This window comes from Orbicella faveolata, unplaced genomic scaffold (genome assembly GCF_042242905.1).
Source record: "Orbicella faveolata isolate gen_17 unplaced genomic scaffold, um_ofav_v1 contig_35, whole genome shotgun sequence".
NCBI lineage: Eukaryota > Metazoa > Cnidaria > Anthozoa > Scleractinia > Merulinidae > Orbicella > Orbicella faveolata.
The window spans coordinates 27,131,313-27,149,343 of record NW_028301564.1 but is presented as its reverse complement, the minus strand read 5'-3'; the positions used below and the strand labels follow the sequence as shown (position 1 = coordinate 27,149,343).

The window sequence follows — 18,031 nt, the reverse complement described above, 5'->3', positions numbered from 1 at the left end:
GGGTTCGTTTGTTTTATAGCCATGAAATGTGTCTTGCTTCATATTCACCTCAAATCCATGGGAGTCTTGCTGGGGAAGTAGTTTGCGCTGTCTTGAGGCAATTGCCAGGCGTGATTTGTGAGTATTTGTCGGGGTAACTGGAGGTTTCGCATCCAAGCGAGTTCGCAACTAAATCGACTCAATTACTTTAGCTATCAAGCTCACCCCAGATCAGTGGGCATAATGAAACAAAATCACTCAAAACATGTTTATTTCTCGTTCTTTAATCCATTGACTTTAGAGCTAACTGGAAAAAGGTGGAGGCGAACTCGACATAGAAAGTTTAAAATGAGTACAAGGGTGCGAACTCTAGTACCTTTTACGGAGGATACTGGGATAGTTTGTCCTTACGAACTCATCACGTAAAAAGCGGTTGTTTCCAGAGTCCTTTGGAGATAAATGTCGGTCCTTTACTGGCAATACGAACTGCACAATTTTCGTGTTTTTCAAATGGCTGTCGGATCGCGCTCTTAGTAGACCTCTTTGGCATTTCCAGTCTAGCAGTCGGACTGCAGAATAATCTTCATTTGTAATCATAACAGATCACAAATGACATAAAAATGTGGTGAGGACAACAAAAGTGGCAGATGAGGCCATAGCCGAGTGGCACTGATGTTCTTACACATTTTGACTTCTGTGATCTGTTACGGAATACACGCACGGCAACATGCAATCTATCTGTGTTTTGAAATAAAGAACCAAACAAAAGGTTAAGGACGTCATCTATGCGTCTGTGCTCCAATTGATCATAAGTAAGAACCAATCAAAATGCGAGAATGATATGACTTATTATGGAATACAGAATTTTACCAAACGGTCTTGTTAGCAGCTGGCTACTAATAATTTTTTTAAAAAAGGGCAACCCTTTTCAGATTTAAATACGTGTTTCTGTCATCATCAGTTACAACTAGAATGAATTTGAATATACAAGTTAATAACAGAAGATGACAAAGTTTAACTGTCGAAGCATGTATTTAAATATGAAAAGCGTTGTCCTTTTATTAAAACCAGGATTTCACTTCACGCCTGAAAGGAATAGGAGTCAGCGTCTAAATGCAGGCTGGTAACAGATAGGTGGAGTGGCTTATATGAAGTAGACTTATGCGAGGCGACGCAACAAAAGAAACAGGTGGCGCTTTCCATTCGACCAAAAATTCCGGTAAGAATTTCCGGAAATTTCCATGGGCGCGCGAATGGTACAGACTTTTCTAGCGTGGAAAACGACAAGCCGCACAGTTTTGTTCGCTTGGAATTTTTGAATGACTTCGAGGTTTAAATCGCAAATATAGAAGCAAACGGAACACTAATATGTCGACATCGTGACTTTTTATAGACCACAACAGCAGGGACCTTATACAAAGCACAACGGTAGCGAAAAAGTCGCTACAATGGTTCTGCACGCGTTATAAATCTTTGTGCATTTCCTAGCCAGCCTACGCAAAACAAACAAGTACACTACGGGGGCATTATTTTTATAACACGCTTTCTTTACGAATTTAGTTGCAGCTAGTATTTATCGACATATAAGTGGAATGATTCTAAAGTATTTCCATTTTCGAATACGCGTCGCCGTCATCTTTGCGTGAGATCTCCAGCTCGCTGTGATCGGGGCCAAAAGACCTAGCGCTGAATAGAAAACTGCGAATTTGCGTAATTTCCGAAAAAGAGGACAACCTCGTGAGGTATACCCAAATTTTCGAACATATTTTCCTGGAAATTTCCGCTCCATTTGATTTTCATCCCTGAATTTCCAGAATTTTCGGTTGAATGGTTCGCTATTCGGAAACTCAACAATTTTCGGATTCTCTGGGACCATTCCCTGGAAATTTCTGTACCATTTGTCCCCGTTTAAAATTTCGGAAATTTTGGTCGAATGGAAAGCGCCCAGGGTCATCCTGAATCTTCCGCGAGGCCTAAGTACGAGATAGGGCCGGTAAGAGCGCGAACGATGGGCCCTGGGGACGACAAAGGAAGCATGTCAAGCAACACGTGATCAGTTGATCTGATCAAGAGAGTTGATGACTCTTGAGTAAAACTAATCACACAAGCAGTGTGTATTTAGAATGAAATTTCAAATGAAACGTCCCTGCGGCGGAAAAAGGCGTGATTGGACTGGGATCCACGCTAAGAGCTTCTAAGTTTTCTCTGTTTTTCACTTTTCCTTTTAGAAGCAATAATTATATAGATGATTGCTGTCTCGCTCAGTTTGTTTCTTTCAAACGATGATAATTTTTTTCTGAATTTTGAGCTTTATTATTTAATTTTCAGCATAAGATATGCTATTTGTAGTGACCCCTTTTTTTATTCAGTAAAGTTTATTTTCTTTCGGATTTATAGAGTTAATATTTTGCTAACTATGCTGGCAATAAGTCGCATCTTTGGCAGTTAATTATTTTATCTGCTGCTCTGAACCATAAAGATTTAATGTTGGCAACTTTCTGAAAAACTACTTGTTATCCAAGTGAGGTATTTTTAGATATTTAGATTCCAGTCTCGCACAAGATTTCATTATTGACGGTACCAACTTCAGTGAACAGTGCCGCGGAAGTTTCGTGAAATACGCCTCATGATATTAAGTTGTGTCATCTGTCCTTCCGCTTGCCTTGAGTGAAAACCTCGGTCTCCACATTGAAACGCAAAATACAACAGGCTCCCATCGCTTCGTAGGAGTTAAAAAAATACTCCCTGCTGATGTCAAAAACAGCAAGACAAGGCGTTTTCGTTTGCTTAAAAGGCAGTAATCGCCCACAAACAAGGAAAGGGGGTCTAAGCTGAATGTGGACTAGGCAAAGCATTATCCGTTTACTGTTGTTCATCTTTATCATCACCTGCCACACTTAAAAGTCAAAAATTTTAATTAGCTTGTAATCCGTGACAGGAACAAGGTTTCGGTTGAATGTTTGTTTTGTTTTACCCACACCTGCTTTCAAGTTACTTTCCATAGTAAGTTCTATAAATAAGGATGCATGTTATTGGTAAAAACCCGATTCTGACATTTTTATTGCTTTAATGAAAACCGTGACTGTGTTGGTGTTTGAAAAGGTGTTTCCATGGCCGGCTGCACTCTTTGGAGAATTGCCCATAGACGTTTGCTCTCCAAGGGTATTTTACATCCCTGTTATGTTCCTTCCTCCAAACACAGAATTGCGAGAGCGTGCATGGCTTTATTTTAATTGATGAAAGTAAGGCGCAAACGAATGTCACTAACTGATGTTTGATGAGCAAATATTACTGTAGCCAGAACTGACACCATTGAAAAAAACATCACCGCCCAAGGAAGTCCACTGAAAAAATCGTGAAGAAAATTGAAAATGGCTTTAGATCTTCCACCAAGAAGGCTTGCTCTCGTTGTAACAGAATCCACGGTTTGCCTTGCTCTTAACATCGCTAGTCTAGTGGGCAACGGGATGCTCTGCGTAGCCGTCTATCGTAACCCAAGACTGAGATCTACCACTAACCTTTACATCACCGCGTTATCTGTCGGCGATCTGATATGTGCTGTGCTCGAAATGCCACTAACTTTCTGGACTTTGGTTGTCGGTAAATGGACTTTTGGCGACGGAATTTGCCAGCTTCACGGCTTCGTGGATGTGTTTTCAACGTACTGTCCCCCCGCGACTATGGGTCTGACAGCATTCAACCGGTACATTCGAATAGTAAAAACAAACCATTATGGAAAAATATTTTCTCCTTGGCGCTCCAAGTTATGGCTGACATGTGTGTGGTTTTCTCTAGCTGGCTATCTCCTTGTTGCGCGTATAACAAATTGGCAGAGGTATGAATTCATTGTTGGTTTTGCCGCCTGTAGCGTGGAGCACTACACGGAAAATAGAAAGCTCTTTCACTATTGCTTTGTCGTGGCGGTGTACTTTGGTGTTCCATTTTTGGTCGCTGTTTTCAGCTACTATAATGTGTTCAAGACTATAAGGCATCACAATTTGGAAGTTGCACCAAATCTACATTCTCAAGCGAGAATTTCAGTCCAAGAAATAAAAATAAGCAAGTCAATCGCCTTTGTGCTCGCCGGGTTTTTCCTATGTTGGATGCCAATGTGGAGCCTTTCCCTGACAAATCGATTTTCCCCAACTCCTGTTCCAAGAATTATCCCATTGCTCGTCACGTTTTTTGTCTTCTTAAGCAGCTCCATAAACCCCCTTATTTATGCTGCTACAAACCATGGCTTCCGGCAAGAGTTTCGTAAAATGCTATTCTGTTTCAAAAGAAAACGTATCGCTCCAAGGCAAACTCGGGTCGGTACTCTGGTGGAGAACATGGAACTACACGCCTTGCCAAATCTCAACCGTGTCACTTACATGGCAGTCTTAAAAGTGAGTGCAACCAGCAGTATTTTTTAAATCCATTACCAAGACCACACCGCGAAATTGTCCATATTACACAGAGTATTTACGGCCTTTATCCATAAACCTTTTAAGAATGCAGTCGCGATCAACGAAAGGAAGAATCTATGCATTATGCCTTATCCACTAAAAAACTTTATTGGGAGCCATTTAAAAAATTAGCCTTTGGTTATTGTTGGTTTTTAGGGTAATTTGTGCCTCAGAGCGGTTTCAGACGTTTGTAAGCTATGTAAATATAAACTGACATATTCGCTTGAATATTAAGGTGGCAATCAGCGGATGCTTTTACTGCTGTTGTAACACCTTTCTTTATGTAATCACAAAAGTCCGACAACGACGTTTTTGTGAAAATAAAGATTTAAATAAATCATACACGTGAAGTGAAGTCAATAAACGTTAAGAGATGACACAGACTATGTAGAAACAACTGGATTTCAATGGTTCGTTGAAGTGCTGACACCGGATGAAGCTGCTCCAAGCTTCCTTCTATAATGTGTTACGTGAACGTCTTTTTTTTTTTGTCTTTTTTTTGTTAATTTGCTAGGCAGCCATATCAAGGCTTCTGGAAATCGTCCGTTTTAAATACAGCTTATACGCTATAACCGCGAGTAGATATGATACCGAACATTACCAAAAGTGCCAGTCAAAGTTCAATTTTAAACATGATAAATGCGCTTGCCTGTGTTTATTTGCCCTGCAGACATATAAAAAATTAGCAGTAAATATTGTCTGGCCTGCTCTCGGCCAATCACGTCGAAGTAATTTTCTCAGTCATATAATAAACCTAGTTAACTACAGGTACAAGTTACCATTACCAATTGGCCACGGATAGTCTCATTATCTTATACATATTGAGCAGTCATTTCTACTTTTTAATGTAGCGACGAGACTTACGGAAAACGTCCTGGAACATTTAAACTTTAAAACAGCATAGCGTTATAGTTGATTTTTTCTCTACCTACTAGCAAGAGATTCATATTAATGTGTAGTTTCAGGGCCGTAGCCAGAAAAAAATATGAGTGAGGTAATTTGCATCGCTTTAAATTATCCGTCCTAGGTGTTTAGGACGTTTATGTTGACTGTAAACAACAAAAACAGAAAAAAATGACTGAGGCAAGTGCCCCGGTTTACTTGTTACTAGCTACGGCCCTGGTTTCATATAACAATTGAAGCTCGTGAAAAATAAAACAGGTTTGAAGCCAAGTCTCCTGGGTTTTTTGTTTGTTTGGTGTGTGTTTATAGTAATTCCGGCTCTATTCACTGTAGTATTCAGATGACGCCAAGCTGGTTGTAGTTCTGCGAAAAACAGTTTTGGAGCTTGAATTGGAAATGGTCATGAACCATCCTCTTTGCCCATGAAAGCTAGCGGAGGTGGTATAAGAGGAAAATATCGACTCACACGACGTTCCTATTTTAATTTCCTTTTTCCCGCTTATGATTCAATAGAATGAGTCAGTAATTAGAACAGAATACGTCAATTTTGGCGTTTAAACACTAAATGGTAATTTGCCCGACTGTTGTGACCATCTAGCGGAAGGTTGTTCTTTCAAAGAAATTCAGTTTTAATAGTTTTGCCCGCCTGTGAAAACCAGCAGCCCTCCTGTTGAAAACAGTAATGAAACCCCTGCCTGGATAGTTGGCCTACACAATAATTAAAGAAGTTATCGCTTCATAAAGATCAAAAAAGTAAAAAGAAAAAAGAAATTAAAAAAAGTCAATATGCATTATGTCATCGTTGTAAAGCTTACGTGCATTACATGTTTATGTACAAAAGTGCCCTTGAAATCGAAGTTCCGCACATCAAACTCGCATGGCAGCTGCAGATAAGAATGAAGGGGTTCGTTTGTTTTATAGCCAAGAAATGTGTCTTGCTTCATATTTACCTCAAATCCATGGGAGTCTTGCTGGGGAAGTAGTTTATGCTGTCTTGAGGCAGTTGCCAGGCGTGATTTGTGAGTATTTGTTGGGGTAACTGGAGGTTTCGCATCCAAGCGAGTTCGCAACTACATCGACTCAACTAGCTATCAAGCTCACCCCAGATCAGTGGGCATAATGAAACAAAATCACTCAAAACATGTTTATTTCTTTATTATTATTTTATTATTATTATTTTCTTTAATCCATTGACTTTGGAGCTAACTCGAAAAAGGTGGAGGCGAACTCGACATAGAAAGTTTAAAATGAGCACAGGGGTGCGAACTCTAGTACCTTTTACGGAGCATACTGGGATAGTTTGTCCTTACGAACTCCACGTAAAAAGCGGTTGTTTCCAGAGTCCTTTGGAGATAAATGTCGGTCCTTTACTGGCAATACGACCTGCACAATTTTCGTGTTTTTCAAATGGCTGTCGGATCGCGCTCTTAGTAGACCTCTTTGACATTTCCAGTCTAGCAGTCGGACTGCAGGATAATCTTCATTTGTAATCATAACAGATCACAAGTGACATAAAAATGTGGTGAGGACAACGAAGGTGGCAGATGAGGCCATGGCCGAGTGGCACAGATGTTCTTACACATTTTGACGTCTGTGATCTGTTACGGAATACACGCACGGCAACATGCAATCTATCTGTGTTTTGAAATAAAGAACCAAACAAAAGGTTAAGGACGTCATCTATGCGTCTGTGCTCCAATTGATCATAAGTAAGAACCAATCAAAATGCGAGAATGATATGACTTATTATAGAATACAGAATTTTACCAAACGGTCTTGTTAGCAGCTGGCGACTAATAATTTTTTAAAAAAAAAGGGGCAACACTTTTCAGATTTAAATACGTGTTTCTGTTATCATCAGTTACAACTAGAATGAATTTGAATATACAAGTTAATAACAGAAGATGACAAAGTTTAACTGTCGAAACATGTATTTAAATATGAAAAGCGTAGTCCTTTTATTAAAAACAGGATTTCACTTCACGCGTGAAAGGAATAGGAGTCAGCGTCTAAATGCAGGCTGGTAACAGATAGGTGGAGTGGCTTATATGAAGTAGACTTATGCGAGGCGACGCAACAAAAGAAACAGGTGGCGCTTTCCATTCGACCAAAAATTCCGGTAAGAATTTCCGGAAATTTCCATAGGCGCGCGAATGGTACAGACTTTTCTAGCGTGGAAAACGACAAGCCGCACAGTTTTGTTCGCTTGGAATTTTTCAATGACTTCGAGGTTTAAATCGCAAATATAGAAGCAAACGGAACACTAATATGTCGACATCGTGACTTTTTAAAGACCACAACAGCAAGGACCTTATACAAAGCACAGCGGTAGCGAAAAAGTCGCTACAATGGTTCTGCACGCGTTATAAATCTTTGTGCATTTCCTAGCCAGCCTACGCAAAACAGACAAGTACACTACGGGGGCATTATTTTATAAAACGCTTTCTTCACGAATTTAGCTGCAGCTAGTATTTATCGACATATAAGTGGAATGATTCTAAAGTATTTCCATTTTCGAATACGCGTCGCCGTCATCTTCGCGTGAGATCTCCAACTCGCTGTGATCGCGGCTAAAAGAACTAACGCTGAATAGAAATTTGCGAATTTCCGTAATTTCCGAAAAGGAGGACAACCTCGTGAGATATACCCAAATTTTCGAACATATTTTCCTGGAAATTTCCGCTCCATTTGATTTTTATCCCTGAATTTCCAGAATTTTCGGTTGAATGGTTCGCTATTCGGAAATTCAACAATTTTCGGATTCTCTGGGACCATTCCCTGGAAATTTCCGTACCATTTGTCCCCGTTTAAAAAAGTTCAGAAATTTTGGTCGAATGGAAAGCGCCCAGGGTCATCCTGAATCTTCCGCGAGGCCTAAGTACGAGATAGGGCGGTAAGAGCGCGAACGATGGGGCCCTGGGGACGACAAAGGAAACATGTCAAGCAACACGTGATCAGTTGATCTGACCAAGAGAGTTGATGACTCTTGAGTAAAACTAATCACACAAGCAGTGTGTATTTAGGATGAAATTTCAAATGAAACGTCACTGCGGCGGAAAATTAAAAGGCGTGATTGGACTGGGATCCCCGCTAAGAGCTTCTAAGTTTTCACAGTTTTTTTTTACTTTTCCTTTTAGAAGCAATAATTATATAGATGATTGCTGTCTCGCTCAGTTTGTTTCTTTCAAACGATATTTTTTTCTGAATTTTGAGCTTTATTATTCAATTTTCAGCATAAGATATGATATTTGTAGTGACCCCTTTTTTTATTCAGTAAAGTTTATTTTCTTTCGGATTTATAGAGTTAATATTTTGCTAACTATGCTGGCAATAATTCGCATCTTTGGCAGTTAATTATTTTATCTACTGCTCTGAACCATAAAGATTTAATGTTGGCAACTTTCTGAAAAGAGTCATCTGTCCTTCCGCTTGTTTTGAGTGAAAACCTCAGTCTCCACATTGAAACCCAAAATACAACAGGCTCTCATCGCTTCGTAGGAGTAAAAAAAATACTCCCTGCTGATGTCAAAAACAGCAAGACAAGGCGTTTTTGTTTGCTTAAAAGGCAGTAATCGCCCACAAACAAGGAAAGGGGGTCTAAGCTGAATGTGGACTAGGCAAAGCATTATCCGTTTACTGTTTTTCATCTATACCATCACCTGCCACACTTAAAAGTCAAAAATTTTAATTAGCCTGTAATCCGTGACAGGAACAAGGTTTCGGTTGAATATTTGTTTTGTTTTACCCACACCTGCTTTCGAGTTACTTTCCATAGTAAGTTCTATAAATAAGGATGTGTGTTATTGGTGAAAACCCGATTCTGACATTTTATTGCTGTAATGAAAACCGTGACTGCGTTGGTGTTTGAAAAGGTGTTTCCATGGCCGGCTGCACTCTTTGGAGAATTGCCCATAGACGTTTGCTCTCCAAGGGTATTTTACATCCCTGTTATGTTCCTTCCTCCAAACACAGAATTGCGAGAGTGTGCATGGTTTTATTTTAATTGATGAAAGTAAGGCGCAAACGAATGTCACTAACTGATGTTTGATGAGCAAATATTACTGTAGCTAGAACTGACACCATGTAAAAAACATCACCGCCCAAGGAAGTCCACTGAAAAAATCGTGAAGAAAATTGAAAATGGCTTTAGATCTTCCACCAAGAAGCCTTGCTCTCGTTGTAACAGAATCCACGGTTTGCCTTGCTCTTAACATCGCTAGTCTAGTGGGCAACGGGATGCTCTGCGTAGCCGTCTATCGCAACCCAAGACTGAGATCTACCACTAACCTTTACATCACCGCGTTATCTGTCGGCGATCTGATATGTGCTGTGCTCGAAATGCCACTAACTTTCTGGACTTTGGTTGTCGGTAAATGGACTTTTGGCGACGGGATTTGCCAGCTTCACGGCTTCGTGGATGTGTTTTCCACCTACTGTCCCCCCGCGACTATGGGTCTGACAGCATTCAACCGATACATTCGAATAGTAAAAACAAATCATTATGGAAAAATATTTTCTCCTTGGCGCTCCAAGTTATGGCTGACATGTGTGTGGTTTTCTCTAGCTGGCTATCTCTTTGTTGCGCGTATAACAAATTGGCAGAGGTATGAATTCATTGTTGGTTTTGCCGCCTGTAGCGTGGAGCACTACACGGAAAATAGAAAGCTCTTTCACTATTGCTTTATCGTGGCGGTGTACTTTGGTGTTCCATTTTTGGTCGCTGTTTTCAGCTACTATAATGTGTTCAAGACTATAAGGCATCACAATTTGGAAGTTGCACCAAAGCTACATACCATCCCTGTTGTCACTCAAGCAAGAATTTCAGTCCAAGAAATAAAAATAAGCAAGTCAATCGCCTTTGTGCTCGCCGGGTTTTTCCTATGTTGGATGCCAATGTGGAGCCTTTCCCTGACAAATCGATTTTCCCCAACTCCTGTTCCAAGAATTATCCCATTGCTCGTCACGTTTTTTGTCTTCTTAAGCAGCTCCATAAACCCCCTTATTTATGCTGCTACAAACCATGGCTTCCGGCAAGAGTTTCGTAAAATGCTATTCTGTTTCAAAAGAAAACGTATCGCTCCAAGGCAAACTCGGGTCGGTACTCTGGTGGAGAACATGGAACTACACGCCTTGCCAAATCTCAACCGTGTCACTTACATGGCAGTCTTAAAAGTGAGTGCAACCAGCAGTATTTTTTAAATCCATTACCAAGACCACACCGCGAAATTGTCCATATTACACCGAGTATTTACGGCCTTTATACATAAACCTTTAAAGAATGCAGTCGCGATCAACAAAAAGAAGAATCTATGCATTATGCCTTATCCACTAAAAAACTTTATTGGGAGCCATTTAAAAAATTAGCCTTTGGCTATTGTTGGTTTTTAGGGTAATTTGTGCCTCAGAGCGGTTTCAGACGTTTGTAAGCTATGCAAATATAAACTGACATATTCGCTTGCATATTAAGGTGGTAATAAGCGGATGCTTTTCCTGCTGTTGTAACACCTTTCTTTATGTAATCACAAAAGTCCGACAACGACGTTTTTGTGAAAATAACGATTTAAATAAATCATACACGTGAAGTGAAGTCAATAAACGTTAAGAGATGACACAGACTATGTAGAAACAACTGGATTTCAATGGTTCGTTGAAGTGCTGACACCGGATGAAGCTGCTCCAAGCTTCCTTCTGTAATGTGTTAGGTGAGCGTCTTTTTTTTTTCCCTTTTTGTTAATTTGCTAGGCAGCCATATCAAGGCTTCTGGAAATCGTCCGTTTTAAATACAGCTTATACGCTATAACCGCGAGTAGATATGATACCGAACATTACCAAAAGTGCCAGTCAAAGTTCAATTTTAAACATGATAAATGCGCTTGCCTGTGTTTATTTGCCCTGCAGACATATAAAAAATTAGCGGTAAATATTGTCTGGCCTGCTCTCGGCCAATCACACTGAAGTAATTTTCTCAGTCATATAATAAACCTAGTTAACTACAGGTACAAGTTACCATTACCAATTGGCCACGGATAGTCTCATTATCTTATACATATTGCGCAGTCATTTCTACTTTTTAATGTAGCGACGAGACTTACGGAAAACATCCTGGAACATTTAAACTTTAAAACAGCATAGCGTTATAGTTGATTTTTTCTCTACCTACTAGCAAGAGATTCATATTAATGTGTAGTTTCAGAGCCGTAGCCAGAAAAAAAATATGAGTGAGGTAATTTGCATCGCTTTAAATTATCCGTCCTAGGTGTTTAGGACGTTTATGTTGACTGTAAACAACAAAAACAGAAAAAAATGACTGAGGCAAGTGCCCCGGTTTACTTGTTACTAACTACGGCCCCGGTTTCATATAACAATTGAAGCTCGTGAAAAATAAAACAGGTTTGAAGCCAAGTCTCCTGGGTTTTTTGTTTGTTTGGTGTGTGTTTATAGTAATTCCGGCTCTATTCACTGTAGTATTCAGATGACGCCAAGCTGGTTGTAGTTCTGCGAAAAACAGTTTTGGAGCTTGAATTGGAAATGGTCATGAACCATCCTCTTTGCCCATGAAAGCTAGCGGAGGTGGTATAAGAGGAAAATATCGACTCACACGACGTTCCTATTTTAATTTCCTTTTTCCCGCTTATGATTCAATAGAATGAGTCAGTAATTAGAACAGAATACGTCAATTTTGGCGTTTAAACACTAAAATGGTAATTTGCCCGACTGTTGTGACCATCTAGCGGAAGGTTGTTCTTTCAAAGAAATTCAGTTCTAATAGTTTTGCCCGCCTGTGAAAACCAGCAGCCCTCCTGTTGAAAACAGTAATGAAACCCCTGCCTGGATAGTTGGCCTACACAATAATTAAAGAAGTTATCGCTTCATAAAGATCAAAAAAGTAAAAAGAAAAAAGAAATTAAAAAAAGTCAATATGCATTATGTCATCGTTGTAAAGCTTACGTGCATTACATGTTTATGTACAAAAGTGCCCTTGAAATCGAAGTTCCGCACATCAAACTCGCATGGCAGCTGCAGATAAGAATGAAGGGGTTCGTTTGTTTTATAGCCAAGAAATGTGTCTTGCTTCATATTTACCTCAAATCCATGGGAGTCTTGCTGGGGAAGTAGTTTATGCTGTCTTGAGGCAGTTGCCAGGCGTGATTTGTGAGTATTTGTTGGGGTAACTGGAGGTTTCGCATCCAAGCGAGTTCGCAACTACATCGACTCAACTAGCTATCAAGCTCACCCCAGATCAGTGGGCATAATGAAACAAAATCACTCAAAACATGTTTATTTCTTTATTATTATTTTATTATTATTATTTTCTTTAATCCATTGACTTTGGAGCTAACTCGAAAAAGGTGGAGGCGAACTCGACATAGAAAGTTTAAAATGAGCACAGGGGTGCGAACTCTAGTACCTTTTACGGAGCATACTGGGATAGTTTGTCCTTACGAACTCCACGTAAAAAGCGGTTGTTTCCAGAGTCCTTTGGAGATAAATGTCGGTCCTTTACTGGCAATACGACCTGCACAATTTTCGTGTTTTTCAAATGGCTGTCGGATCGCGCTCTTAGTAGACCTCTTTGACATTTCCAGTCTAGCAGTCGGACTGCAGGATAATCTTCATTTGTAATCATAACAGATCACAAATGACATAAAAATGTGGTGAGGACAACGAAAGTGGCACATGAGGCCATGGCCGAGTGGCACTGATGTTCTTACACATTTTGACGTCTGTGATCTGTTACGGAATACACGCACGGCAACATGCAATCTATCTGTGTTTTGAAATAAAGAACCAAACAAAAGGTTAAGGACGTCATCTATGCGTCTGTGCTCCAATTGATCATAAGTAAGAACCAATCAAAATGCGAGAATGATATGACTTATTATAGAATACAGAATTTTACCAAACGGTCTTGTTAGCAGCTGGCGACTAATAATTTTTTAAAAAAAAGGGGCAACACTTTTCAGATTTAAATACGTGTTTCTGTTATCATCAGTTACAACTAGAATGAATTTGAATATACAAGTTAATAACAGAAGATGACAAAGTTTAACTGTCGAAACATGTATTTAAATATGAAAAGCGTAGTCCTTTTATTAAAAACAGGATTTCACTTCACGCGTGAAAGGAATAGGAGTCAGCGTCTAAATGCAGGCTGGTAACAGATAGGTGGAGTGGCTTATATGAAGTAGACTTATGCGAGGCGACGCAACAAAAGAAACAGGTGGCGCTTTCCATTCGACCAAAAATTCCGGTAAGAATTTCCGGAAATTTCCATAGGCGCGCGAATGGTACAGACTTTTCTAGCGTGGAAAACGACAAGCCGCACAGTTTTGTTCGCTTGGAATTTTTCAATGACTTCGAGGTTTAAATCGCAAATATAGAAGCAAACGGAACACTAATATGTCGACATCGTGACTTTTTAAAGACCACAACAGCAAGGACCTTATACAAAGCACAGCGGTAGCGAAAAAGTCGCTACAATGGTTCTGCACGCGTTATAAATCTTTGTGCATTTCCTAGCCAGCCTACGCAAAACAGACAAGTACACTACGGGGGCATTATTTTATAAAACGCTTTCTTCACGAATTTAGCTGCAGCTAGTATTTATCGACATATAAGTGGAATGATTCTAAAGTATTTCCATTTTCGAATACGCGTCGCCGTCATCTTCGCGTGAGATCTCCAACTCGCTGTGATCGCGGCTAAAAGAACTAACGCTGAATAGAAATTTGCGAATTTCCGTAATTTCCGAAAAGGAGGACAACCTCGTGAGATATACCCAAATTTTCGAACATATTTTCCTGGAAATTTCCGCTCCATTTGATTTTTATCCCTGAATTTCCAGAATTTTCGGTTGAATGGTTCGCTATTCGGAAATTCAACAATTTTCGGATTCTCTGGGACCATTCCCTGGAAATTTCCTTACCATTTGTCCCCGTTTAAAAAAGTTCAGAAATTTTGGTCGAATGGAAAGCGCCCAGGGTCATCCTGAATCTTCCGCGAGGCCTAAGTACGAGATAGGGCGGTAAGAGCGCGAACGATGGGGCCCTGGGGACGACAAAGGAAACATGTCAAGCAACACGTGATCAGTTGATCTGACCAAGAGAGTTGATGACTCTTGAGTAAAACTAATCACACAAGCAGTGTGTATTTAGGATGAAATTTCAAATGAAACGTCACTGCGGCGGAAAATTAAAAGGCGTGATTGGACTGGGATCCCCGCTAAGAGCTTCTAAGTTTTCACAGTTTTTTTTTACTTTTCCTTTTAGAAGCAATAATTATATAGATGATTGCTGTCTCGCTCAGTTTGTTTCTTTCAAACGATATTTTTTTCTGAATTTTGAGCTTTATTATTCAATTTTCAGCATAAGATATGATATTTGTAGTGACCCCTTTTTTTATTCAGTAAAGTTTATTTTCTTTCGGATTTATAGAGTTAATATTTTGCTAACTATGCTGGCAATAATTCGCATCTTTGGCAGTTAATTATTTTATCTACTGCTCTGAACCATAAAGATTTAATGTTGGCAACTTTCTGAAAAGAGTCATCTGTCCTTCCGCTTGTCTTGAGTGAAAACCTCAGTCTCCACATTGAAACCCAAACTACAACAGGCTCCCATCGCTTCGTAGGAGTAAAAAAAATACTCCCTGCTGATGTCAAAAACAGCAAGACAAGGCGTTTTTGTTTGCTTAAAAGGCAGTAATCGCCCACAAACAAGGAAAGGGGGTCTAAGCTGAATGTGGACTAGGCAAAGCATTATCCGTTTACTGTTTTTCATCTATACCATCACCTGCCACACTTAAAAGTCAAAAATTTTAATTAGCCTGTAATCCGTGACAGGAACAAGGTTTCGGTTGAATATTTGTTTTGTTTTACCCACACCTGCTTTCGAGTTACTTTCCATAGTAAGTTCTATAAATAAGGATGTGTGTTATTGGTGAAAACCCGATTCTGACATTTTATTGCTGTAATGAAAACCGTGACTGCGTTGGTGTTTGAAAAGGTGTTTCCATGGCCGGCTGCACTCTTTGGAGAATTGCCCATAGACGTTTGCTCTCCAACGGTATTTTACATCCCTGTTATGTTCCTTCCTCCAAACACAGAATTGCGAGAGTGTGCATGGCTTTATTTAATTGATGAAAGTAAGGCGCAAACGAATGTCACTAACTGATGTTTGATGAGCAAATATTACTGTAGCTAGAACTGACACCATGTAAAAAACATCACCGCCCAAGGAAGTCCACTAAAAAAATCGTGAAGAAAATTGAAAATGGCTTTAGATCTTCCACCAAGAAGCCTTGCTCTCGTTGTAACAGAATCCACGGTTTGCCTTGCTCTTAACATCGCTAGTCTAGTGGGCAACGGGGCGCTCTGCGTAGCCGTCTATCGCAACCCAAGACTGAGATCTACCACTAACCTTTACATCACCGCGTTATCTGTCGGCGATCTGATATGTGCTGTGCTCGAAATGCCACTAACTTTCTGGACTTTGGTTGTCGGTAAATGGACTTTTGGCGACGGGATTTGCCAGCTTCACGGCTTCGTGGATGTGTTTTCCACCTACTGTCCCCCCGCGACTATGGGTCTGACAGCATTCAACCGATACATTCGAATAGTAAAAACAAATCATTATGGAAAAATATTTTCTCCTTGGCGCTCCAAGTTATGGCTGACATGTGTGTGGTTTTCTCTAGCTGGCTATCTCTTTGTTGCGCGTATAACAAATTGGCAGAGGTATGAATTCATTGTTGGTTTTGCCGCCTGTAGCGTGGAGCACTACACGGAAAATAGAAAGCTCTTTCACTATTGCTTTATCGTGGCGGTGTACTTTGGTGTTCCATTTTTGGTCGCTGTTTTCAGCTACTATAATGTGTTCAAGACTATAAGGCATCACAATTTGGAAGTTGCACCAAAGCTACATACCATCCCTGTTGTCACTCAAGCAAGAATTTCAGTCCAAGAAATAAAAATAAGCAAGTCAATCGCCTTTGTGCTCGCCGGGTTTTTCCTATGTTGGATGCCAATGTGGAGCCTTTCCCTGACAAATCGATTTTCCCCAACTCCTGTTCCAAGAATTATCCCATTGCTCGTCACGTTTTTTGTCTTCTTAAGCAGCTCCATAAACCCCCTTATTTATGCTGCTACAAACCATGGCTTCCGGCAAGAGTTTCGTAAAATGCTGTTCTGTTTCAAAAGAAAACGTATCGCTCCAAGGCAAACTCGGGTCGGTATTCTGGTGGAGAACATGGAACTACACGCCTTGCCAAATCTCAACCGTGTCACTTACATGGCAGTCTTAAAAGTGAGTGCAACCAGCAGTGTTTTTTAAATCCATTACCAAGACCACACCGCGAAATTGTCCATATTACACCGAGTATTTACGGCCTTCATCCATAAACCTTTAAAGAATGCAGTCGCGATCAACAAAAAGAAGAATCTATGCATTATGCCTTATCCACTAAAAAACTTTATTGGGAGCCATTTAAAAAATTAGCCTTTGGCTATTGTTGGTTTTTAGGGTAATTTGTGCCTCAGAGCGGTTTCAGACGTTTGTAAGCTATGCAAATATAAACTGACATATTCGCTTGCATATTAAGGTGGTAATAAGCGGATGCTTTTACTGCTGTTGTAACACCTTTCTTTATGTAATCACAAAAGTCCGACAACGACGTTTTTGTGAAAATAAAGATTTAAATGAATCATACACGTGAAGTGAAGTCAATAAGCGTTAAGAGATGACACAGACTATGTAGAAACAACTGGATTTCAATGGTTCGTTGAAGTGCTGACACCGGATGAAGCTGCTCCAAGCTTCCTTCTGTAATGAGTTAGGTGAGCGTCTTTTTTTTTTCCCTTTTTGTTAATTTGCTAGGCAGCCATATCAAGGCTTCTGGAAATCGTCCGTTTTAAATACAGCTTATACGCTATAACCGCGAGTAGATATGATACCGAACATTACCAAAAGTGCCAGTCAAAGTTCAATTTTAAACATGATAAATGCGCTTGCCTGTGTTTATTTGCCCTGCAGACATATAAAAAAATAGCAGTAAATATTGTCTGGCCTGCTCTCGGCCAATCACACTGAAGTAATTTTCTCAGTCATATAATAAACCTAGTTAACTACAGGTACAAGTTACCATTACCAATTGGCCACGGATAGTCTCATTATCTTATACATATTGCGCAGTCATTTCTACTTTTTAATGTAGCGACGAGACTTACGGAAAACGTCCTGGAACATTTAAACTTTAAAACAGCATAGCGTTATAGTTGATTTTTTTCTCTACCTACTAGCAAGAGATTCATATTAATGTGTAGTTTCAGAGCCGTAGCCAGAAAAAAAATATGAGTGAGGTAATTTGCATCGCTTTAAATTATCCGTCCTAGGTGTTTAGGACGTTTATGTTGACTGTAAACAACAAAAACAGAAAAAAATGACTGAGGCAAGTGCCCCGGTTTACTTGTTACTAACTACGGCCCTGGTTTCATATAACAATTGAAGCTCGTGAAAAATAAAACAGGTTTGAAGCCAAGTCTCCTGGGTTTTTTGTTTGTTTGGTGTGTGTTTATAGTAATTCCGGCTCTATTCACTGTAGTATTCAGATGACGCCAAGCTGGTTGTAGTTCTGCGAAAAACAGTTTTGGAGCTTGAATTGGAAATGGTCATGAACCATCCTCTTTGCCCATGAAAGCTAGCGGA

General features: G+C 39.9%; 3 protein-coding genes across 3 annotated transcripts; all 3 read left to right on the top strand.

The window, feature by feature from the left end:
* Positions 1-2,623: 2,623 nt before the first annotated feature.
* LOC149104076 (melatonin receptor type 1A-like) lies at positions 2,624-6,119 on the top strand. Its single transcript, XM_089274052.1, has one exon. The coding sequence runs from the start codon at positions 3,351-3,353 to the stop codon at positions 4,392-4,394; it is 1,044 nt and encodes a 347-aa protein (XP_089130178.1). The 5' UTR covers positions 2,624-3,350; the 3' UTR covers positions 4,395-6,119.
* A 2,908-nt stretch (positions 6,120-9,027) lies between these two features.
* Positions 9,028-11,662, top strand: LOC149104075 (melatonin receptor type 1A-like). Its single transcript, XM_089274231.1, has one exon. The coding sequence runs from the start codon at positions 9,471-9,473 to the stop codon at positions 10,527-10,529; it is 1,059 nt and encodes a 352-aa protein (XP_089130357.1). The 5' UTR covers positions 9,028-9,470; the 3' UTR covers positions 10,530-11,662.
* Positions 11,663-15,282: 3,620 nt separating this feature from the next.
* On the top strand, positions 15,283-16,925 carry LOC149104074 (melatonin receptor type 1A-like). Its single transcript, XM_089272468.1, has one exon. The coding sequence runs from the start codon at positions 15,602-15,604 to the stop codon at positions 16,658-16,660; it is 1,059 nt and encodes a 352-aa protein (XP_089128594.1). The 5' UTR covers positions 15,283-15,601; the 3' UTR covers positions 16,661-16,925.
* The last annotated feature ends 1,106 nt before the right edge of the window (positions 16,926-18,031 follow it).